General features: G+C 53.6%; 1 protein-coding gene across 5 annotated transcripts; it reads left to right on the forward strand.

Annotated features, from left to right (window-relative positions):
- The first annotated feature begins 11,859 nt into the window (after positions 1-11,859).
- Positions 11,860-22,689, forward strand: ORAI2 (ORAI calcium release-activated calcium modulator 2). Of its 5 annotated transcripts, none has more exons than XM_055410104.2 (3): positions 11,860-12,008; positions 16,110-16,347; positions 20,630-22,689. In XM_055410104.2, exons 2-3 carry the CDS (start codon positions 16,123-16,125, stop codon positions 21,167-21,169), a joined length of 765 nt encoding a protein of 254 aa, XP_055266079.2. In that variant the 5' UTR covers positions 11,860-12,008; positions 16,110-16,122; the 3' UTR covers positions 21,170-22,689. The 5 variants fall into 5 exon arrangements, with proteins under 5 accessions (XP_055266079.2, XP_055266082.1, XP_088689371.1 ...); XM_055410107.2 differs by having other exon boundaries at positions 11,901-12,038; XM_088833245.1 differs by lacking the exon at positions 11,860-12,008 and adding an exon at positions 12,179-12,230.
- Positions 22,690-24,183: the final 1,494 nt, after the last annotated feature.

The following is a 24,183-nucleotide window of genomic DNA, read 5'->3' on the forward strand; positions in this document are numbered from 1 at the left end:
CTAGTGATCCAGTGACTTAAGACTCCGAGCTCCCAATGCAGGAGGCCCAGGTCCAATCACTGGTCAGGGGACTAGACCCCACGTGCTGCAACTGAGACCTGGCACAGCCAAATAAACCACATTTTTTTAAAAGTTATGGATCCAAATGCTTCGGAACCCAGCCATCCTCAGGAATCCCCACAACGGTCTCCTGAGAGTGGGAACTGCAAGCCCGGCTAGAGCTTCACTTCTGTCAGGCGACAAGATTCTGTCCTTGTGAGAGTTCAAAACCCAACTGGTCAACAGAGGGCAGAGAACTATGCCTTTTCCTCGGACACCTTACAGCTTCATTCAACCGTAAAGTTCAAAGTCAAAACTATTCTGGTCTCAGGCATCCTTTGTTTTACATGCAATCAAATGGTACCAACCACATACTAGAGTGGGGCTCCCTCTTTTAGTTCCAGGGCCTTCAAATCTTTAGCCAGGATTTCTACAGATATCGTGCAGGAATTTTTAAGTCCCTGAGAACTTCCTGTCCAGCAGAACAGTTGTTTAGCTCTTGTATCTAGATCTTTCCATTAAAAGCAAACAATTCTTGGGATTCAAATCTCAAGGGTATGCAAGCACAGACACACACACACACAGCATTCTTCAAATCCAATAAGTAAACCAACAGAAACCTCGTGTGAGCAGAGCAGTGAGGAGAATGTATGGGTTAGGGACTCATGGACAAGTATCTTGTACAATTTGATTAAGTGCTTGTAAGTCATGGGCGTCCAACCCAGGTATGGAGTACCTGAGCAGCTGGGACCTTTTATACTATTTTACCAAAATTCTGCTGACCCTATGGTCTTTGTCCCCCATGGCCTCTGCCTGCCTTTGTGGAAAAACTGGAGTCAAAGGCTAAGTTTAATCAGAGAAGTAAGAAAATGTAGAAACAAAAAAAAGAGGCAGGAGACACCCGTAGTTTAGTCATATGTTAAGGACCCCAGTCCCTTCATTCTGAGCCATATCCTGTGAGCTGTCTTAGAGATGCTGAAACCCCCGTCACATGGGAGAAGTTAACTACGTGACAACCAGACTAGCCTGACAGGCATGTGTGCTCAGCCCCTCGGTCCTGGCCAACTCTTGGGGACCTCCTGGACTGTAACCCACTAGGCTCCTCTGTCCATGGAATTTTCCAGGCAAGAATACTGGAGTGGGTTGCCTTTTCCTTCTCTAGGGGGGTCCTTCCTGACCCAGGAATCAAACTCTCATCTCCTGCGTGTCCTGCATTGGCAGGCGGGTTCTCTGCCACCGCATCACCTGGGAAGTCCCACGGCCCTGACAAAAGCTACCGTGCTTTTAAGAACTGGCCTCAAGGAAATGGGAACAAACTGACCCTGGAATTGAAGACCAACTGTACTTAAAACGATCAAGATGACGCTGGTCAGACCGCCGCGTGGCCAACTTCAGGATGACTGTCAGAGCTGACTGTGCTGTTTCTGCATGGAGCCCCCTCCCTCAGTCTGTAAAAGCTCTTGGCCCCTGATTGTGGGGCAGGGGTGGAGGGGGAGTTGGCTTTTCAACAGGCATCCGCCCTGCCCCCTCTCTAAACTGGCATCCAAAATAAAACAAACTTTCCTTTCCACCAGCCTGGCCTCTTTTTATTGGCTTTTGAGCAGCCAGGACCTGGTTTCCATTACACTGCCAGGTAGGCCTCTGTCCCTTCCCTCCCCACCCCCCCGCCCCAGTCTGGCCAAACAAGCCCCAGTCTGGCCAAACAAGCTAGGTACAGGTGTGTTCAGTCGCTCAGTCGTGTCTGAGTCTGCCAGCCCATGGAGGGCAGCACGCCAGGCCTCCCTGTCCATCACCAACTCCCAGAGCTTACTCAAACTCATGTCCATTGAGTCGGTGATGCCATCCAACCATCTCATCCTCTGTCGTCCCCTGCTCCTCCTGCCCTCAATCTATCCCAGCATCAGGGTCTTTTCAGATGAGTCAGTTCCTCGCATCAGGTGGCCAAAGTACTAGAGCTTCAGCTTCAACATCAGTCCTTCCAATGAATATTCAGGACTGATTTCCTTTAGGGTGAACTGGCTGGATCTCTTTGCAGTCCAAGGGATTCTTGAGAGTCTTCTCCAACACCACAGTTCAAAAGCATCAATTCTTTGGCACTCAGCTTTCTTTATAGTCCAACTCTCAGATCCATACATGACTACTGGAAAAGCCATAGCTTTGACTGGACGAACCTTTGTTGGCAAAGTAATGTCTCTGCTTTTTGATATGCTGTCTAGGTTGATTATAGCTTTCCTTCCAAGAAGCAAGCATCTTTTAATTTCATGGCTGCAGTCACCATCTGCAGGGATTTTGGAGCCCAAGAAAACAAAGTCTGTCACTGTTTCTGTTGTTTCCCCATCTATTTGCCATGAAGTGGTGGGACCCGATGCCATGATCTTAGTTTTCCAGATGTTGAGTTTTAAGCCAGCTTTTTCACTCTCCTCTTTCACTTTCATCAAGAGGCTCTTTAGTTCTTCGTCACTTTCTGCCATAAGGGTGATATCATCTGCATATCTGAGGTTATTGATATTTCTGCCAGCAATCTTGATTCCAGCTTTTGCTTCATCTAGCCCAGCGTTTCTCATGATGTACTCTGCATATAAGTTAAATAAGCAGGGTGACAATATACAGCCTTGATGTACTCCTTCCCCAATTTGGAACCAGTCTCTCGTTCCATGTCCAGTTCTAACTGTTGCTTCCTGACCTGCATACAGATTTCTCAGGAGGCAGGTCAGGTGATCTGGTATTCCCATCTCTTTTAAGAATTTTCCATAGTTTGTTGTGATCCACACAGTCAAAGGCTTTGGCATAGTCAATAAAGCAGAAGTAAATGTTTTTCTGGAACTCTCTTGGTTTTTCGATGATCCAGTGGATGTTGGCAATTTAATCTCTGGTTCCTCTGCCTTTTCTAAATCCAGCTTGAACATCTGGAAGTTCACAGTTCATGTACTGTTGAAGCCTGGCTTGGAGAATTTTGAGCATTACTTTGCTAGCGTGTGAGATGAGTGCAATTGTTTTGGTAGTTTGAGCATTCTTTGGCATTGCCTTTCTTTGGGATTGGAATGAAAACTGACCTTTTCTAGTCCTGTGGCCACTGCTGAGTTTTCCACATTTGCTGGCATATTGAGTGCAGCACTTTCACAGCATCACCCAAAGAGGTCTTCCAAACCCCAGCCCATCTCTGTGGTCTGCAAAACAAAACTAAGCACCGAAGGGCCCCAGCGTCTCACCGAGGAGATCTGGGGAGTGGGTCCCTGAACCAAAGGACGAGGCAGCTGCTCTGACACAGCACCAGCTGACGAGCCCTGGGCAGAAGGCCTGTCCGGGCTTACCCCTGGCCAGCTCAGACCGTCACCGAACCAAGTTCATCTTGCCTGACGACCAGCAGGCCGAGTCACCGAGGCTCACAGCTGAGAGGGTTTGTTCACAAGGTGGCTAGGTGAGGAGAGAGAACAAACCTCAGGTATGCCTCCCAGAAGGCAAGAGGCTTGGGGTGCATTGTGGGAGAGCAGACAGAGAAACAGGCTGGTCCCGGGCATGGGGGGTGTGGGGATAGGTGATTGAGGAAAGGTGTGATCTCCTGCATAGGGGGAACTCAGCTACAGGCTTCTGCACCTTCAGAAATGGAGGCACGGGATTTCCTTGTTGGTCTAATGGTTAAGACCCCATGCTCCCACTGACGAAGGCCCAGGTTCCATCCCTGATTGGGGAACTAGGATCCTGCAAGCACCATCTCCCCCCGGCGAGGCCAAAAAAATAATGGAGCCGTTTAGCCCCATCTGAGGGTGGATCTCTGACTCAAAAGGTCACCCACTTAGGGTCAGGGGTCCTGTCCGGTCTTAACCAGCTCAGCTCCAACTGGGCACAGGTGCCTCCAAGGTCCTGGAAGACTACTCAGCAAGCACCTTACTGTGAAGGCTCCGCACCGCTGAGGGGACTGCCGGCCTTAAACAACGTTGACGAGTGAAGTCAGGTGAAGTGCGTTTGACGAATAATTCCCCAGCAAGGAAGTATAGTGCTGCCCCCTGAATGCGGGCGTGACTGCGGTGTCCACCCTCCCAGCTCTGGCCACTGGCTGGGCCTCTGCAGGGAGGGGCGTGCGGAGCCCAGATCTGCAGAGGGCGCCAGGCTGAAGGTCCTCCTGTAGTGAGCCACCCCCACCCCGAGTGTGCTGTGTGCGTGTGTTTGCGTAATAATATAGACGTGTGTCACAGCGTCCAATAGTCTTAAATACGGTCGCTGCTCGTGGTCCACACCTCCTGCTTTTGTGAACTGGCCTAGCCACTCAATTTGACTTGTAACGCCAAATCTATACTTTTGCAGCCAGGTGCAGACGCGCGCACAGCAGTGAAATTTTGAGTTGCCTGATGCACGGTCGCTAGCTGAAGTCAAATCAGGCGACACTCTGCCCTCTGGTTTCAGCTCATACTTGTCTACTTAACGGCGGGCCTTTTCTGCATCTTTGTGCTTTTTCTCCATGGTTTTTCCATTTTAAACAGCCCCCTGGGCATCGTGTTAAAGTGCAGAGACTAGTGTTTCTAAGCCCAGGGAGGCTGGGTGTGTCTTAGAGCAGCTTTGCTCAGGCATGAAGCAGGTGCTGTGAGTTCAAAGATGGTGCATCAGTAATATCTACTGCTGACAGTCTTTAAACAAAAACACACATAAATCAAGGTTGTGGGACTTCCCTGGTGGTTCAGGGGCTAAGAATCCACCTGCCAGTGCAAGGGACATGGCTTCAATCCCTGGTCCGGGCAGATTCCACATGCTGCGGGGCAGGTGAGCCTGAGCACCTCAACTACTGAGCCTGTGCTGTAGAGCCTGCGCCCCACAATGAGAGAAGTGACCGCAAGGAGAAGCCCACACGGTGCAGCGAGAGAGCAGCCCCTGCTCTCCACAACCAGAGAAGCCCTCGGGCGGCAACAAGACTCAGCACAGCCAAAAATAATAAATGTTAAAAGTTGTGTATTGATCTTTACTGATGGGACCAGAGGCTCACAGAAACCTAACCCTGTATTTCCCTGGGGAAGGAACGGTTTGTGCTTGGATGCTAAATCACTTCAGTCATGTCTGAGTTTTTTCAACCCCATGGACTGTAGCCCCACTAAGCTCCTCTGTCCATGGGATTCTCCAGGCAAGGATACTGGAGTGGGTTACCATGCCCTCCTCCAGGGGATCTTCCCGACCCAGGGATCGAACCCATGTCTCTCAAGCCTCCTGCACTGGCAGACAGGCTCTTTAGCACTAGTGCCGCCCGGGAAGCAGTTCAGCCTCTCGGTGGCACCCCGTTCCGTTTTCACTCCTCTGCCCGTGTCCCTGACGGCGCTGCCTCCCGGCGGGCTTCCTGCCCTCCCCTTGCTTGTCTCTATGCCGCTCAAACCCCAAACACGGGGGTGACCCAGAGCACTGCCTTCCGTTGTCAACACTCAGTCCCCAGGGGATCGTTTCTAATGTGTGGCTTTAAATACCAACCTGTCTTCTGAGTTGTGGCTGCACATTCCTTCTGGAGCCCAGACTTTGTATCCACCCACCCACCCGCCGTGACCCACCTGCCGTCTCCTCTGGGCTGACTAATGAGCACTGTGAGCTTCGCATAAGGAAACCTTGACTTGGACTTTCTTGGTGGTGCAGTGGATAAGAATCCACCTGCCAATGCAGGGGACATGGGTTCGATCCCTGGTCTGGGAGGATTCCACATGCCGTGGAGCAGCTGAGCCCATGCGCCACAACTACATGCCTAGAGCCTGTGCTCCACAACAAGGGAAGCCACCGCAGTGAGAAGCCCACACACCGCAACTGGAGAGAAGCCCAAGCAGCAGCAGAGACCTGGCATGGGAAAAACAAAAACAACCCTTGACTGCATCCCCTAAGCACGTTCCTGCTCTATCTTCCCACCGTGGTAAACTGCCCCACTTTCCACCCAGCTGTCTGAGCCTCTAACCTCAGGGTCAGGGCCACGGTTGGCTCCTGCGTCTCCTCACCCCCTCCCCACATCCGTCCGTCTCGCCGGACCTGCTCACCCTCGCTGCCTCTGCCTCGTTCACCCGAATGCACACCACCAGCGCCTCCAGTTTGGATGGATGCTGCGGCTTCTTCCCACTCACTTCAGTTCAGTCACTCAGTCGTGTCCGACTCTCTGCGACCCCATGAATCACAGCACACCAGGCCTCCCTGTCCATCACCAACTCCCGGAGTTCACTCAAACCCACCTCCATCGAGTCGGTGATGCCACCCAGCCATCTCATCCTCTGTCGTCCCCTTCTCCTGCCCTCAATCCCTCGCAGCATCAAAGTCTTTTCCATGAGTCAACTCTTCGCATGAGGTGGCCAAAGTATTGGAGTTTCAGCTTTAGCACGCAGGCCCCTCCAAAACCAAGTCCCCCTGAAAGAAAGGGCTTCTCCCAAGTTTATGATTAACCTCTCTATCCAAAGCTTTCTACCCTTTCTGTCCTGCAGTCTTGAGGGGACTCAAGACTGAGGAGAACCAAAGACAACAGGGGGCTGAAACCAAGCAGGACCCTGCGGGCGCTCCTGGGGACAAGCGCCATTCCATCCGGTTTCTGGTTTCCGGAAAAAGACTGTATAGTCTCCGAGGCCTTCCCTGAGTCCCAAAGAGCGGACTCAGGCAGTTACTAATTAGGGGAGGAAGGGGACACAAACAGAGAGCAGGCCGGAGGGTCCTGCAAACAGCAGGCGCTGACCGGGAAATCCTCAACCAGTCCGTCACCTCAGCTCTAAGTAAACAATCAAATGCCTCAACCACCCCCTTGGCTCTCTCTGAGAAGTTAAGGAATTAACAACACCGTGATTTGTTAGTTTGTTTTGCAGGAACAGACAGATCGCCAGTGACAGTCACAAGACGGTAGAAATACCGAGAAGCGGGCAACTAAGGTCTTTTCAGGAAACTGAAATCACAAAGATCCCTCCTCTTTACCATTTTTTTTTTTTTTTTGCCTTTATAAACCATGCACTCCAGCCAGCAAGATAGATTTGAGACAAACCTCTTATCTACCCAGTTGGCACCTCCTGGACTAGTAAACCTTTCTCTGCTCTAAACACCAGCGTTTCAGTTTGTTTGGCCTCACCGCATGTCAGGCACATGAACTTGATTTTGACAACATCCCCCACCCCCAAATCTGTTCCCCACAGCAGCCAGAGTGATCTTTTAAAAGAAACAAGAGCCTTCCCTGACAATCTAATGGTTAAGACAATGCAAGGGCACAGGTTCATTTCCTGGTCAGGGAACTAAGATCCCACATGTCTCATGGTGAAAAAAGAAAAAAAGCAGAAACCAGATATCGCCTCCCCTCAGGGTTAAGTCCTCAAGGGCGGGCTTCAATTGTTACGGAGTCCAAGCTCGCTCCGCTTGCCACACGGCAAGCCCATGAATCCGAGAGACAAGGTGTTGAGGCAAGCAAGGGAGAGACTTTAGTCGGAGAGTCAGCAGGCTGAGAAGATGGTGGGCTCGGGCCTCATAATAACATCTTACTGGGGTCTGGATGCCGGGTTCTTTTATAAATCAGAGAGAAAGAAGCAATGAGAAACTAGAGTCAAAAGGCAGAAGAGAGGGTGAGAAGCAGTGGGGACGGTGTGTGCCAACCTCCTCTAGGCACAGGCGGGCAAACTCTCCATGAGCTGAACAAAGGCACTTTCAGTTCAGTCACTCAGTCGTGTCTGACTCTTTGTAACCCCGTGGACTGAAGCATGCCAGGCTTCCTCGTCCAAAACCAGCTCCCGGAGTTTTCTCGGACTCATGTCCATCGAGTCGGTGATGCCATCCAACCATCTCATCCTCTGTCATCCCCTTCTCCTCCTGCCTTCAAATCTTTCCCAGCATTTAAAAGGCACTTTAGTTTACAGTCAAGCAGAGGGGCAGGGTCCTCCAGGCAAGCCACTGAGTATAATTACAATAATAAAAGCAATGAAAAGCAAGTCAAAGAAACAGTTCCAACATGGGAGTCAGAATTGGCTTTCTCCCTGAAACACCATTACACTTAAAATAGGAGCTGAAGGCCTTCAACCCGGCCTCTGCCTCCCACTCCTGCTCCCAGTGACCCCACCTCCGGAAGCATTTCCTGCCTCTTCTCTCCTGTAGGCCTCACAGAAACCTGTTCCATTTCTTCCATGGCTCCATCATTGGTTCACCTGCCTGCGCCCTGCCACACCCGCAGCCCCCACGCCCCCAGGCTCCTGACAGTAAGGACCCGCGTGTTCTGTTCCCTGATGACCCCCAGTGCCAGCAGGGTGCTTGGGATGTCATAGGTGCCAAACAGATGTCACTCAGCAAATCTCAGTGACTGAAAGCAAGCACGTAAGCTGTGCATACCTGAAAAAACTGCTCCTACAGTAGAAGAACCTACAAACCTGCAAGGAGATACGGTCACTTTTGCTGCCTTTAATGCCCAGAGCTCAGCAGCAGGGGAGGAGCCTGCCTGAAACACCCAGACCCACCCTGGCCACGCCCCCCAGACTGAGTCATCACAGCTCTGGCCATGATTAGGAATTTTAAGCAGGTACCATTTGAAAAGACCCTGATGCTGGGACAGATTGAAGGCGGGAGGAGAAGGGGATGACAGAGGATGAGATGGTTGGATGGCATCGCCGACTCCATGGGCATGAGTTTGAGCAAGCTCTGGGAGCTGGTGATGGACAGGGAAGCCTGGTGTGCTGCAGTCCAGGGGGTCGCAACGAGTCGGGCATGACTGAGCAACTGAACTGAACTGAACCTCAGGAGATGCTACTCCAGATCCCCACACCACACCCCCACCACCAATACCTTGAAAAACGTTGGTCTGGAGCATAGAAAGTACTATCATTATTTTAATTCTGTTTCAACATTTATCATTTGGGGGGAAAACTGAATTAGAGGAGAGACATTCTACTGACTTTTGAAAATAGGAACCTAACTAAATTGGTTTAGTAACTAAACCAACGTAACTAAACTTGGCTTCCAAGGTGCATGGAAGGAGGGCTGTGTGGAAACCGTTTCTTCCATCATCATCACTGGAAACAGGCTCGGTTTCTCCTCCTCCCCTTTGGAAGTTAATCTATGTTTACCGTCCAGCATACATGACTGAAGTGATCTACAACCTCTATCTAACAACATAGATCAGTAAGGAGAACCTCCTGAGAAATTAACCTGGGGTGAGTCCTCGGGCAATTTTCCATTTTCCTGTTCCCCAGAACGTAGAACCTCCTGAGAAATTAACCTGGGGTGAGTCCTCTGGCAATTTTCCATTTTCCTGTTCCCCAGAATGTATCAAAACGAATGTTCTTGATGGGGCGGGGGGGTGGGTAGGGACAGAGAGGCAACTGTGCTGTGGTGGGCTTCTCAAGCTGTGGCACGCACTGGGATGTTAGTTCCCTGACCAGGAATCAAACCCACGTCCCCTGCATTGGCAGGTGGATTCTTAACCACTGGACCACCAGGAAAGACCCCGCAGCAAACATTTATTGAGCAAACACAAGGCTGAAATCCAAAGGGTTCCAAAGTGCACTTTGTTGGCAACACGAGACTTGGGGTCTGATCGCAGACAGACAAGAAAGTCAGGCTGGTGACGTTTGGGGTACTGCGTGGGCATGGGCCCCAGGCCTCCGGGATGAGCGGAGGCTAGCTCGGATCAGAAACTCAGATCAGAGACCAGAGGTGACGATGGCCTGAATTAGAATAGACATGAGGTGAGGAGAGCAAACATGAGGGGCTCGGGGGATTTCAGAGACATTTCAGTGGGAGAATTCACAGGACTTGAATTCTGCTTGTGGGGAGTCAGGATCTAGAAAATTCTACAGATCTACAGAGTCACCAGCTGTGCTGGGTGGTGGAACCCTCCCTAAGGGGACAGAGGACAAGGAGGTGGAGCAGGTATGAGGGCAAGATGAGGACTCTAGCTGTGGGCATGGTGAAGCTGGGGGCCTTGGGACACGGCCTGCCAGGCTGGGAAGAGATCAGGGTTGTAGGTGATGATACAGGAGCCCTCAGGCGAAAGGGTGAGTGGGTGAGAAAACTCAGGGAGAAGTGTAGAGAGAGGGACCCGGACAGGATCCTGAGAAACACCCGTGTCAAGTGGACAGACGGAAGAAGAGAAGCCCGCGTGGGGCGCGGGGAAGAGTCTGGTGGGCTCACCGGAGGAGGAAGGAGGGTTTCCGGGTGGAAGGAGGGGGACGCAGGGACAGACAGGGCTGTGGCTGGGGCAGCGCAAAGGGCCGTGACCCCAGGTGGCTGAGGAGGAAAGGAAGGGAGTGATGACAGCTCTCCGAGTTTACCGACTGAAGTGCAGGGGAGAGGCAGCAGGAGTGGGAGGAGACTGAGGGGAAGGAAGATGGGCGTCAGCAGGGTCGGGAAGTGCTGGGGGCCGAGTGAGGAAGAAGGGCCAGAAAGCGGGATGTCTGAACTTCAGAGTTCACACTGGCAATTCCCCCAGCAGTCCTGTAGTTAAGACTCGGCGCTTTCACTGCCGGGCCCCGGGTTCGATCCTCGGAAGGTCACAGAGGGTGATAATAAGCACTGGGCTTTAGGAGTGAATGGTCAAGGGGACAGAACTTGTCTCCATGTCAAGGGACTGGATACCCTGTCCACGCCAGCTGGGAGGCCATCCTGGCTAGGAGCTGGGGAAGGAAGACAGCAAGGACCCCAGTGTTCACGGAATGAAGGGCCCCCAGCATGGGGGTGACCTCTGGGACGTGCCTCCCAGAAGTGCCTTTTTCAAATGTGGGGTGGCTGACGCCTCAGAAAAGGCGGTGACTTGCCAGACCACCAGCCACGGGAGTGTCAGCACAGACTGGAACCCAGACCTCCCCGCTGAGCGGCTGGTACTATGCACCTTGACCTGAACCACCTCGACCTCTGCCTCTGCGTAACCCCCACTCAACAACCTGGGCACCCAAGTGGGCTCTGCAACTGTGAGTACTGTGATCATTTTCTCTCCTTTCAACTCGGTGCTCTCAGCATGCTTAATCTCATAGGGTGGGGAATGCAGTTTTCTGGGTTCAGTTAGTAAACGAGCTCTGGAAAGCCCTGGTAATTATGACTTACATTCTACTTCTGCCCAGACATGCTGGATAAATGTGCCTGGGGGTGGGAGCATGGCTACCAGGCCTAGGAAGCTTTCTAAAGGATGTGCAATCAGAGTTCAGAAGTGAGAACTCAAGCAAAGGACTCTGTTGCTCAAAGAATGTTCACCTGTGATGCAATTACTGCCGTTAGCAAAACGTTCTGAATGTTTTCTTCCTTTTTGAATACCAAAAACCTTTTATATTGGGGTATAGCCAATTAACAATGTTGTGGTAGTTTCAGGTGAACAAATAAAATTTTTAAAAAATTTGTTTTAAAGAATGTTTTCCTCCTGTTTTCCAGTCCACTTTATCAACTGCCAGAGGTTGAAAGCCACACTATGTTTTTTGTGAACTTTGCTCCCCGAAATACAACAATCTCTTTCCTGTTGCCATGGGTGGGAGGGGCAGTAATCAGACCCCAGGATTTTCCTCATTCCTTTGTTAGGGTGGCAAACACAGGGAAACTAGCTTAGTCCGCTCTTGTGTTCTCTTGGAATAAAAGGTGTCATTCTGACTCTCAGCATGGGTCTTGAAGTATAAATGGATCTGGCCTGGCATACTTGCTAACATTTACTCATCCAATCGTCAGAAAACTTGGACTGGGCTACAGGAATGGAATTTTTCTTTTTTCTTTCCTTTGGATAAATGTGTCACGGTGCCATGCTGTTGTGACAGATGGAAAAATCCTATGTAGGGCACGCAGGAAGGGCTCCGAGCGCCCGCCTGGCACGGTGGGTGGATGGGAACCCATCTCTCCTCTCAGTGAGTTACCCATATGCACTTCCTGAAAAGACCGTTCCTGTTTGAACGTCTGGGTTACAAAACCGGACAGTTCACCATTCCTGGTGAGAGGTTCCCTGCAGCCTGGAACGGAAGGAGCCAGAGGCACCGCGGAAACGCTTTCTCCCCCAGCGCTCTGCCCAGCAAGCATGCCGCACTCGGGTGAGGACCCCGCAGGTCTCGCTGGGCCAGGTGGGTGGGGCTGCGGTTCCGGGTGACCAGCTCCCTGTGCGTGCTCGGCCTGGGGTCGCTGTCCAACCTGCAAACTGGGGCGTGGCCGCACACACCTTCCGCAACCGAGCCTCCTCTCCTCTATACCCCTTCTCCCCCAGCCACGCGCCGTCCGCCCGGCAGACTGATAACGAGATCCCACCCGTCCACAGGGTCAGTGGCCGGTCCTGGGCGTCCCCCGGGGCTCACCCTGGGAACCTGGTGCTCCTACTCTGTGTTCAGACCCACACGCGTCCGGCAGACTAGGGCTCGCCCTTCCCTAGACTTGCGGGCCAGACCCAGGGGCAGAGAAAGCGCATCCTCCCCATTCCGTCGCTGGGGAGGGAGAGCGAGGGATGCCCAGGCTTCCGGCTGTCATCACCACCGCGGCGCGGATACCTGCTCACGGCCACCCGCGGCGCGCCCAGGATCCAGGAAAGATGAGCACCCTTCTCGGTTTTCGTGTCCCGGCGGGAGCGGCGCCCGCGCTGCAGGGACCCCGCGGGATCCCGGGTGGGGGCTGCGCGCCCCGCCCCTCCTGGCCCGCAGCGTCACGTGGCCCGCGGCGCCCCCGCGGGCCGGTCACGTGACAGCCGCGCCGTTGCCCTGGCAGCGGCTGCGGCGGGGGGCGGGGCAGCCGGCGGGGGCGGGGGCGGGGCCCGGGGGACCCCGCGGGACGGGCGGAAGGAGGGAGGGGGCCGCGCTCGGCGCCCCGGCCGGGCCACCGGGCCACGCCAGCGCGCCCGAGCCGAGTCGGGCCGGGAGGGCAGAGCAAAGATCGGTGAGTGCTCGCTGCGGGCGGCGGGGGCGGCCGGAATTGCACCCGGAGACCCCAGCTTCCTCCCGGGCAGGCCTACGGGACGACTGTGAGGTTGGGACCCCAAGCCCGCGGGATCCCTGGGCGGGGTGCGGAGACGCCGGAATGACTGGGAGGTTGCCGGGCGCGGAGAGATGCGGGCCGCATGCAGGTCCCCCGGCTGCTAGGGGGTGCTGAGGGGAAGGAACAGGGTTGCAGGCGGGTTCCCTTAAGGAGACCCAGGGGAGGAGGGGAGCTGGGCCCTCCCGTGTGCGGGTGTGACAGAAACAGTAAGAAACAGCCGTTTCTGCGTGGCACTCGTCATTGCTCGTGCCCCAGATGTTTAAGGGAACTTGACAGTCAAACCCCCAAACCCACCCCCTAGAAATGTTTCCCACGGCCAGAGACAGCGTCACGGTAATTCTACAAGATCTCCTTTCTCTGACCGCCCCTTATATAAAAACAAAACCAAAAGACCACAAGGTTCGGCCAGGAGAGCATCCTTTGGCGCCTCTGCCACCTGACAGAAAGGTCAGGCTCCATCTTGCCTCGCCCCACCCGCTGCCTGAACCAGCCCTGGAGTCTGAGGACCAGACTCTGCCTCTGGGGGAGGACAGGTGGGGAGGAGGCTTGGCCCGGGGTAGGACCCTGGGGCTGGGGGGCCGCGGATGTGCTTGAAGGAAGTGGTTTCTCTGTCCTGGGACCCACAAGCCCACCTCACCACCCCAGCTCCAAGCAGACAGCAGCCCTTCCTCCCGCAAATCCTGCCACCGGAGACATCAGTAGAGCTGAGGCCGCCCCTGCCACTGCCCAGGCCACCGTCAGCCCTCACTGCCCATGAAGTTCTCCGCTCTCCAACTTGGGCTCAGCTCACCTTCACTAATGATCCCCATCTCCACGCCATTCATCTCCCTCCTGCCCTTCCCAGTTGACCAAGTGTTTGCGCACACAGACCAGATGGAGCCCCAGTGGCTCTCTCACTCCTTTCAAGCCCAGACATCTGGGCAGCGCTGGGGCAAGTCCAACACAGTCCTACTGCCTGGGCCACAGGTACTCCCTGAATCTTGCTTCCACCACTGCTCCCCTGGCCCCTCTGCATCCAGCCTTCCTGCCCTGCCTCTCAGACCCTCCCCAAGTGGGCACCATCTTGTCTTTGCAGGAGGGTCCCTCTTTGCCAATGCTACCTTAGTGTGTCCTGGTCCCTATCCCAGCTCCCTCGCAGGGACCCTCTCCTAGCCCAAGAGTAGAGGCAGCCAGCCAGCGTCTTGTCCATCCCCTCAGCCCTCACACCGGCTCCACTACATCAGCATTTAACTCAGTGGACAAGAATCTCCCCCGACTTAGGCCACTCCCCCACTGAACATCCTCACCTTTCATCTTTGGTCCTTAAGTACCAAATGCAGTCTTACCTTAGGGCCCAGGAAGCATTTACTAGATGCAGGATGGATCCTCTGAGAGGGCAACGGTTGTGCCTTTTACCCTTCCATAGGCTGGACAGTGTCTTCATCAACCCCATGGGCTCACTTCTGTTATGTAGTGGGGCAAAAAGAGGAAAAAAAAAATGCATTTCCAAATGATGCCATTCTAAATGATTTGGAGCCAGCCAATGGATTGGTTAGTGAACAACATTTCTCCGAATTCTCCCCAAGGGAAGGTTCATTCCTGTGATTGAAGTGCTCGCAAGCAGTGCTGCTAGCTGCAGATGTGGGTGGGGGCCAGGGTGGTGGTGACCAAGGTTCCCAAGTCGGCCCGCTTGTAAATGACCTAGTAATTGGCATACCCGGGCAGAAACAGAAGAGCACAGAGCTGTTCTCTGGGGGCCCTGTTGGCCAGTAAAAGCCATACCTCCATGGCCTGGCGCAAAACAAAGAGGAAGGCACCCCCAAAGAGAACGAGCCTCCCCCCTCCCCAGGACCTTCCCAGAGAATCCACTTAGGGACTGGCATGGGCAGATCAAGTTTGGGGCATTTCCTCAGCCACAGACCCTGGTAAACACCCTCTATCCCGCCCACCCACCCCCAACCTGGCTCCCTGGGATGTAGGAACGCTGATCTGTTTGTAATAGCTTTAAGGAGGCTTTTCACCAGGCCCATGCGGGCCTGAAGGTACAAGTTAATATCTGATGCTAAGTGAGCTGTGAGGTGCCTGTGCCCTTGAAGCCTGCCCTGCAGATTAATTAGAGCTGATCCTGAGGGCTGCTGCAGGGCCAGCCCCTTGGGCCACACAAGACTGCCAATCCCCTATTTGGATTAGTGGAGATTTGGGTTTAAATTCACAAATCTCGACAGATCAGCCCTTCTGATCTTCATCCTGTGTTACTGTCAAACCACATGTCTACTAGGATGACTCAAGGGGTCTCCAGCCTCCATTTCTTGAAAAAAATAAACCCCCAAACCATGCTCATGTCAATTGGCCAATTTGGTTTTTCATTTTGGTAAAGGTTTCCACTGCACCCTGGATGTAGCTTCAGTTGTATAAATCAGTTATTTTCAGGGTGAACTGTGCTGATTTAAATTTCAGTGAGATTTGAGAAATTAGCAGCTGCATGGAAACATTGATTTCATGGTTGGCACCTGGCCGTGGGAAAGCAATTTGGGGTCTTTGGGCTCCATTCTCTTGTTTTAAGACCCCAATAGGGTGGTGAAGGCAATGGCAACCCACTCCAGGATTCTTGCCTGGGGAATCCCATGGACAGAGGAGCCTGGCGGGCTACAGTCAATGGGGTCGCACAGAGTTGAACACGACTGAGCAGCTCAACAGGGTGAGCATGCCTCCACATGAAGATGAACAGGTTGGAAAAGTCAGGTGTTGTGCTTGAAACCGCACAGCTGGGTCAAATCCAGAAGTTTCAGGTCCTAGAAGCTTCCAAAATGCTACAACTCCCTTCTCCTTGAAGATAGGCGTTTAGGTGCTTTCAGCCAGCCTTGGAATTCTGTTCACCCAAGAGCCACGCTCAGTTGGAGCTTTTCTGAGCTCAGGAGAGGAGAGCAGATTCCAGCTTTGTGGAGGAACACTGGACGCTGAGTGGGTCCTAGAGATGCACCTGCCTGACCCCTTTCCCACAGGTGGTCCCTACATTCCTGTATGGGGACAAGCCTCAGAGGCCAGGGCCCCACCCTCGTGCACCCCTGAATCCCGTGGCCCTAGCGCAGGATGTATACAGCGGGTCCCCAGGGAAGGTAGAAGGGACTTGGGAGTCTGGCTTCTCCACGCTCGGGGGACCCTCTGGTATACCTGAGTGTCTCTCCCGCCCCCAGCCTGGCTCCCACCATGAGCGCCGAGCTCAACGTGCCCGTGGACCCCTCCGCTCCCGCCTGCTCGGAACCTGGCCACAAGGGCATGGATTACCGGGACTGGGTTCGCCGCAGCTACCTGGAACTGGTCACCTCCAACCACCACTCTGTGCAGGCGCTCTCTTGGAGGAAGCTCTACCTGAGCAGGGCCAAGCTAAAGGCCTCCAGCCGGACATCCGCCCTCCTCTCAGGCTTTGCCATGGTAAGTGGAAACAAGTGGTGGGCAATATAGCCAGTAAGGTGGGCTTCTGCTCATTGAAATCCTGTGATGCTTCAGGGAGCAAAGCCCACCCTCTGGGCCCTGCTAGCAGCCAGAATGGACCACTAGGAAGTCTCTGTCCAGAGACTTCCCTGGAGGTCCAGTGGCTAAGACTGCACTCTCAATGCAGGGAGGCCTGGGTTCAATCCTTGGTCAGGGAACTAGATCCCACAGCTGCAACTAAGACCCCTCCCCCACCCCCCACCCTCCAATGAACGTCTCCGCCCAGGTCCCACCCCCTCCAAGGGGATTGGTCTGGCAACAGGAAGGGAGACCTGGGGCACCCAGGGGAGTCCCCAAGCCCTCAGAAGGCCCCCAAGAGTTTGGGAGTGTGAGCAGGAAGTGCAGAATGGGCCCGGTTTGCTCAGTGTAACCCAGCTGGGCACGCACATGCTCCCCCGAAGTGATGAAGCAGAGCCTCTGGCCTGACTCCCGGCTGCCATGTTATGCTTTCCTTCTGAGTCATCCCCCAGGGCGAGTCTGTCTGGGGAGGAACCGCGGGCCCCCAGGAAGGCCCACGTCTGCTGTTGACTCTGAAGCCCGCAGACCTCATCCCTCCGGGAGATCGTCCCAGAGCTCGGGGATGTCAGGATCCCAGTGAGACTGCAGCCACCGCTCCTCCTCTCTCTGTTGTCTGCTAGGAAGTTCTACTGGGCTGGAAGCAATTCTTTTTTTTTTTTTATGTGGAAACAATTGTTTTTCCATAGCCTAGAGCGTCAATTGTCCAGTGGATATGCAGAAAATAGAAAGGTGTCCGGAGAGCCAGTGTGGCCACTTCCCTGACAAGGGCCTGCCAGTCATGGGTGCCAGTCACCCTCGGAGAAATGAGACATTGTGTAGTCAGGGCGTGACTTCATACAGGGCGGGGCAGTGGTCACCACATTTAGAGGGCAGTCAATCTGGGTTCAGGTCTGTGGTTTAAAGCAAAGGCTGATTCAGGTCTTGCGAATTATTTTTTTTAAAAACAGGGTCTTCCCTAGTGGTCCAGTGGCTAAGACTAAGCTCCCAAAGCAAGAAGCCTGGGTTTGATCCTGGACAGGGAACCACATCCCACAAGCCACAACTAAAGATCCTGCATGCCACAACTAAGGCCCAGCACTGCTATATACATACATATTAAAAACACACACAAAAAAACCATAATTACAAAAGTGTCCAATCACATGGGGCAAAATTTTGGCTCAAAATTATTTTCTTTCATCACATTAAAAAACGAATATTTTCTCAAGCTTAATTTTAAGAAATATGCAAGAGAATTTTCGATCTCACTATTAATATTAGATATTGGGGGACTTCCCTGGTGGTCCACTGACAAAGACTATGCTCCCAATGCGGGGGGGGGGGGGCCCGCAGTTTAAACCCTGGATGGGGAACTAGATCCCTGCGCAGCCAAATAAGTAGAAATAAATATTTTAAAAATTAAATTTTGTTTTCTACTTTCACAGAAGAATTCTAGTACTGCATTAAGTTTTTCTGGCCTGTATAACTTTTATCTTTAGAAAACTAACTCTGAGAAGCACTGCCTGATTGAATGCAGTAGGACGGTTTCCATTCTGTGTGGGGCCCAGGTCTTGGAAATCACTTCCTGTCTGCGGGTGGTCTCTTGAGACTACAGTTTGGATTTCCAAATTTAGGGAAGAGTCACTTTTTCCAACAAAATGCTCACCCAAGTTGAAGGTTACAAAACCCCTCATTGAAATCTGAAATCAAGCCCTGTGAAGCTACAGAACAGTGAATCCTGGAGGATTAGTTTGAGACTTAACTGCAGGCTTCAGGGGTGTGAAGTGGCCTGAGAATGAGAGCAGTGACCTTTGAGAGGCAGGGGTGGAAATAATAATGCATTTCTCAGCTTTCATGGAGTATCTCCTCTGTATCAGCCAGTACTCCCTTTAAGCCAGCGGGGATACATTTCAGAAACCACACAGACCCCAGTAAATCAGATCATTGTTCAGACTGCAAAGCCACCTAGGAGAAAGAAGTGATGAATACCGATCGTCAGCCAGTATTTCTGCTGTGGAAACTATAGCTGAATAAGGACAGGGTCGTGGAAAATTGAACAGGCGGTGCTCAACGCAGAGTCCGCTCTGTATTTTGTTGTCTGTCGCTCTGTCATGTCCGGCTCTTCGCGGCTCTCTATATTATGTATTCCCTAATTAGAATTGCAAAGCTGGTCCTTAGTCCAACAGGTGCTCATGCCTGACCTTAAGCTTATTTCTTCATGTTTATCCTACCCCTAACACTGAAAACCTGTGATCCGAGGCCTGTGATAAAATATCTGCATAAATTACACTGAAATATGGCCTTTGGCCGGAGAAGGCAATGGCAAGCCACTCCAGTACTCTTGCCTAGAAAATCCCATGGATGGAGCAGCCTAGTAGGCTGCAGTCCGTGGGGTCGCTAAGGGTCGGACACGACTGAGCGACTTCACTTTCACTTTTCACTTTCACACATTGGAGAAGGAAATGGCAACCCACTCCAGTGTTCTTGCCTGGAGAATCCCAGGGACGGGGGAGCCTGGTGGGCTTCCATCTATGGGGTCACACAGAGTCGGACACGACTGAAGTGACTTAGCAGCAGCAGCAGCATGGCCTTTGACCTTTTCTCCTGTGGTGGAACAAAACTGCTTTCCTTGCCAGCCTTTTAATCATCTTTGTTTCTTGTCTCTGCACCCTCTGAGGTTTACGACATCCTTTTTTGTTGGGTCACATCCTTTGTGGTCACAAGAGCCTACCCAGCCTACCAGGGCACTGAGAAAGGACCACCCCTCCCTCACCTTGGCAGTGTGGCCACTGACTCTTTGGAACAGTAATTGTTGCAGAGTTGCCATTCAAGCTGTGGTCCACTGGGACTGGCATCATCTTTTTCCCACCAAGGGGTCCATCTCCACCGAGGGCAGAATGAGAGGATGAGGCAAGAGTTGCTGGACGCTGTGAAATCTTCTTTCTTGTAAATTTCTTAAAACTGGGATGGCTCTGTGAGTTCCCTGGCGGTCCAGTGGTCAGTGGTTGGGACTCTGGCACCTTTTTTATTTTTTTAGCTGCTGTGGCCCTCAGTTCAATCCCTGGTTAGGGAACTAAGATCCCACAAGCTGCACAGTTCAGAGAAAAAAAAACCCCAAAACCAAACAGGGATGGCTTAGACCTAGGAGACAGTGAGTGGAAGAGCCTTCTTCTGGCTTCTCTCTGCCTCCCTGCTCTTGCTGTCTTAATGGGTCTGGTTTTTTATCGTTGGGTACCTGGGAGAAAGCCCTTGGTGAGCCAAGACTAAACCCTCCACTGGGGCTGGTCTGCAGAGCTGGGGTGGGGTGTGGGCCGCAAGGGAGCCATCCCGAGTGGACTGGGTGTGACCTGAGGAAGCATGGCAGGAGCTTGGTGCCCAGTCTGGATTTTGAAAGCCCCTTCGGGCTTCTGGTGAGCAAGTCTCAGCCTAAATAGACACCCACTGCTACAGAGAAGCTGGGGCTTCTGTCCTTTGGTGGGCCTCTTATTCCCTTTCACTTAGAAGTGCTTTATATGTTATTGAAGTGAATACGTGCACACAGTTTAAAACCCCAGCAGCCTCTGGTTCCCACCCCTGGAGGAGCTCCTCGGTGTCCACATGGAATTCGGGAATTACTGTTTCTTACACTTTCTAGACATTACCTTTGGCCTAGCTGTGACCGCTGCTGAAGATTCAGCTGTTTTCCCAGCCCAGGCTGTTTTCCAGCTTCCCCTTCTTGCCATTGTTCTCATGTATATGGCTATTCCCGCGGAGATGAGGCTGCTCCTTCCTGCTTTTGGTCTCAGCTGACAGAGGCACCCTGTGGCTTGTGTGAGTCCACCCAGTGTACAGCTCTGAGTCTGGGGGTCATCAGGAGCCTCCATTGTTCCTTTTTTTCTTTTTAACCCCCTGAAAGGTCAGGTTGTTTGTTTTGAAAAGCAGCAGTTGTTGGCAGCTAAGTCCCACTGCAGCCTGGCTCTGCTATCAACAGCAGTGTTGCATTTTCCCAGGAAAGTGTGGCCTCTGCCCTGGGCCGGAGCTGGGCACCGCCAGTACGCCTCCGTCCTTGGTACCCAGGAGATCTCTGCGGGACCCAGTGCTTCTTTAGCCTTTTCTGTACTTTTTTGATTGCCCTTAGTGAGATCTTCTCTAGCATATCAGAAAAAAGTTCACAATGTGTGAACGGGGAGGGAGAGTGCCCTCTGCTCTATGGAGGCCCCGACTCAGCACCCCCTCTGCCTGGCAGGTGGCCATGGTGGAAGTGCAGCTGGAGACGCAATACCAGTACCCGCGGCCGCTGCTCATCGCCTTCAGCGCCTGCACCACGGTCTTGGTGGCCGTGCACCTGTTCGCCCTGCTCATCAGCACCTGCATCCTGCCCAACGTGGAGGCCGTGAGCAACATCCACAACCTCAACTCCATCAGCGAGTCCCCGCACGAGCGCATGCACCCCTACATTGAGCTGGCCTGGGGCTTCTCCACCGTGCTGGGCATCCTGCTCTTCCTGGCCGAGGTGGTGCTGCTCTGCTGGATCAAGTTCCTGCCCGTGGATGCACGCCACCAGCCGGGCCCCCCGCCCGGCCCCGGCGGCCACACGGGCTGGCAGGCCGCCCTGGTGTCCACCATCATCATGGTGCCCGTGGGCCTCATCTTCGTGGTCTTCACCATCCACTTCTACCGCTCGCTGGTGCGCCATAAGACCGAGCGCCACAACCGCGAGATCGAGGAGCTGCACAAGCTCAAGGTGCAGCTGGACGGGCATGAGCGCAGCCTGCAGGTGGTGTGAGTGCATGCGCTCCCGGGCGCGGCCGCCGCCGCGGCGTCTGCATTGCTTGGCGTGGACCGGAGCTCGCCTGCCTCCTGGACGGTGTCAGACGTGCAGATGGCCAACCGGGCCGCCGAGTCACTGCCAGACGGTTCGAGACCAAAGTGCTACTCCTGTCTTAATGCTGTTAAGACCTGGCTCCTTTTCCCTCGGAGGATGGACCTCTCCAATTAAAGGGGAGACTTATGGCTAAGAGCTCAGGGCAAAGAAAGGCTGAGTCCTTGGCCGTGGGGACTTCCTGAGACAAGGAGGCCGGGCTCTGTGTTGTAACGGGTGGTCATGGGTCCCCTCAGAGACGTGGACCGAGTGGCCAGCTCGGGGCGGGAGCCTGGAAGGGGCCTGGAGAGTCGGGGTCAGCATCCTGAGTTCAGGGAAGGGATTGCACCCTGACTCTGGAGCTAGACTGGTGGCAGCCCGGGGGCATGAGTGATGGTACCACCCTGCTATGAATAGATTCGGCGCAGGATTAACTGCTTGGCCTGGTGCTTCCCTCCCTGCCCTGGAGGGAGTTGGGTGGCCTGGTGGGTGGGGGCGGGGAGGCAGGAACCTAGGTAGGGCAAGTCAGCCCAGCAAGTGCATCAGACTAGTCAGGCCTTGAATGAGATATCCAAGGTCAGAGGCCTGTGGGGTCAGGAGGCCTGTCTCTGGGCATCCTGAGTGAGGTGCCCACTTGAGGTGGCTAACTGAGGGGTGGCCTGAAGCAGCCTGGGCTCGAATTCTCTCTTCCCAGACAGCAGGATCCCTGGCCACACAGACCCAGCGAGGCCACCAGGTTGGGGAAGGGGTCCACAGTCCAGAGATGTCCTTCTCCCAACCCCAGATGGTCCCCTGAGCTATCAGCCCTCCGAGCCGCGGCTACAGAGGGTGGGACACTGGCCAGGCAGCGGAGCTCACCCATCTCCCTGCTGCCTGTGGCCCCTGCTGTGGGAGGGGGCGGCCTGGGGGACTTCCTGTCTAGATAAGGCCGTGGCCTGGCCTGGTCCATGGGTGGTGGTGTCAGAGGCCTGCCCTGGCCACATGTGGGTTCTGCTTATGACAGCAGGGAGGGTGAAGTCCCATGTAGTGCTCCCTGGGGGCCCCCCAGGACTTCTGGCCACACCCACTGGCCCAGCTCATACTTCTACAGTCATCATTTTCTGGCGTTTTCCAGACAGGCATCTGGTAGACCTGAGCCCATGTCCTGGGGCAGAACTTGCTGTGCCCTGAGCTGCTTTTAAGAACAACATGTACCATACTGGCCAGCAGCCACCAGAGAGGGGTGCCTTTCCTTTTGTTTCCACAGTCTTTGGACTTCATGCTCTGATGGCATTTCTGTCCACAGCCTAGTAGCTCTGTGATGTCTGGGTTACATGTGCCAAGAAATGCTGGTAGGCCTGGCTGAGGTTTCTGAGACTGAGACATACTGTTGAGAACATAAACCTTAACACATCACTCGGAAATGCTGAGAACCACCAGTGCAAGTCGTGGCATTTACGGGGAGCCTGGATGTCGTGTCCTGTGGGGCCAGAGGAGAGCCCTGGCGCCTTCCAAAGGGCGTGCCCCTCATATTCCCTGCTGACATCTGTCGTGACTTGCTTGCTCCCTGACGCATGTCTCCTCTCCTTTCCTGGAGCCTTGTTGAAGAGGCTGGTCTGGTTTAATGTGTTTGCTTTGTGCAAGAACGTCAGTGTCACTGCAAGACCGCCACTGTGTGTCCCGGCAGGGACTAGATGAGTGGGCTTCCCGCCACTGGGAGCAGGCAGCAGCCCGTTCCTCTAGCCTGGGCCTTCTGAGAGGAGCCTCGTGGGGCTCACTGCAACCCACTCTCCTGGGCTGCCTGGTGCCCCTGCCCCACAACCCAGGCCCATGGAGTGCCCAGCTCCCCACATCGTGGCAAGCACACCCCACGTATCAGCCAGGAGCCCGCTGTTAACGCCTGGCCCATGGCGGCAGTGTGAGGGGGGCTTCCTAACCTGGCCACGTCAGGGTTGGACACTAGGTGCCAGAGACAGTGCCACACAGGTAGGGAAGATTGCACATGACGTATTTTAGACACTGATTAGGAGAACAATGTTCTTGTAATTTCTTATTTTCATCCAGCGAGTTTTCCCAGCTCCAGCCTTTCTAGTTCCCAGAGGTATGGGGCAAACAATTTCTGTGAAAACAGAGCTGACCATGGGGGTTAGGGGGTGATGGGGGTCACCCTCAGGGTAGCCCAGAGCGTCCTCTGGGGCTGGAGAGTAAGCTACTATTTGGAGCTGCAGCAGGGCAGTCTGGGAAGGAGAGGGAAGCATATTTACAGGCCAGAAATTCGGTTTCTGGAGATTTAACCTGATTGTGAAGAGGGTTCCGAGTACAGTGGCCTCTCCATGGTGAGAGGAGCCGGTGTGGGCTTGCCCTATTTTCCTCTGAAAGGAACCTTCCTGGTGCTCATAAAACAAATGCCCGCAGATACACAGAGACTGCTTCCAAGGTGGAACACTGTCTCCATTTAGTACCTGACCAGAAGCAAACTCAAGGGTTTCTATTTTGGACAAACTGCCAGGGCAGAATCTATTTGTGTCTTCTAGGAAGGTCCGTGCAGGACAAAACCACACAAGCCCGAGTGGACTGAGGCTCATCTACAGACTTTATCTGTCTTGTGCTGAGAAATGCACTATGCATGACGTCATGGAGACCATATGTGGTGTACACTGCCCCTCCCAGTCCTGTATATGGATTTTTTAAAAACAGTTGCCCTGGACTGAATAAATAAAGCTATAACTTGCTCTCTGCTCTTGGTGGGAGGCCGCAGGGAGAGGGGATGCTCAGAAGCCCCTCCTCCAATCACTGGTCACCAGTGTCCCCATAGGCTCCCAGGTGAGGGAGGTAGAGGCCCTCTTATTGGACATTTCTGTCCTTTACTATTTTCAAAACATTAAAGAAAAAAGATTTTTTTTTGTTTTTTTGGCCATACTATGCAGTATATATGGGACCTTGGCTCCCCAACCAGGGGT

Source organism: Moschus berezovskii, chromosome 27 (genome assembly GCF_049115385.1).
Source record: "Moschus berezovskii isolate FMDL1 chromosome 27, NW_MosBer_1.0, whole genome shotgun sequence".
Lineage (NCBI taxonomy): Eukaryota > Metazoa > Chordata > Mammalia > Artiodactyla > Moschidae > Moschus > Moschus berezovskii.

Coding starts and splice junctions, on each gene's coding strand:
- ORAI2 (XM_055410104.2), top strand. CDS start 16,123: ATGAGCGCCGAGCTCAACGTGCCCGTGGACCCCTCCGCTCCCGCCTGC. Junction 16,348..20,629: donor TCCTCTCAGGCTTTGCCATG/GTAAGTGGAAAC, acceptor TCTGCCTGGCAG/GTGGCCATGGTGGAAGTGCA.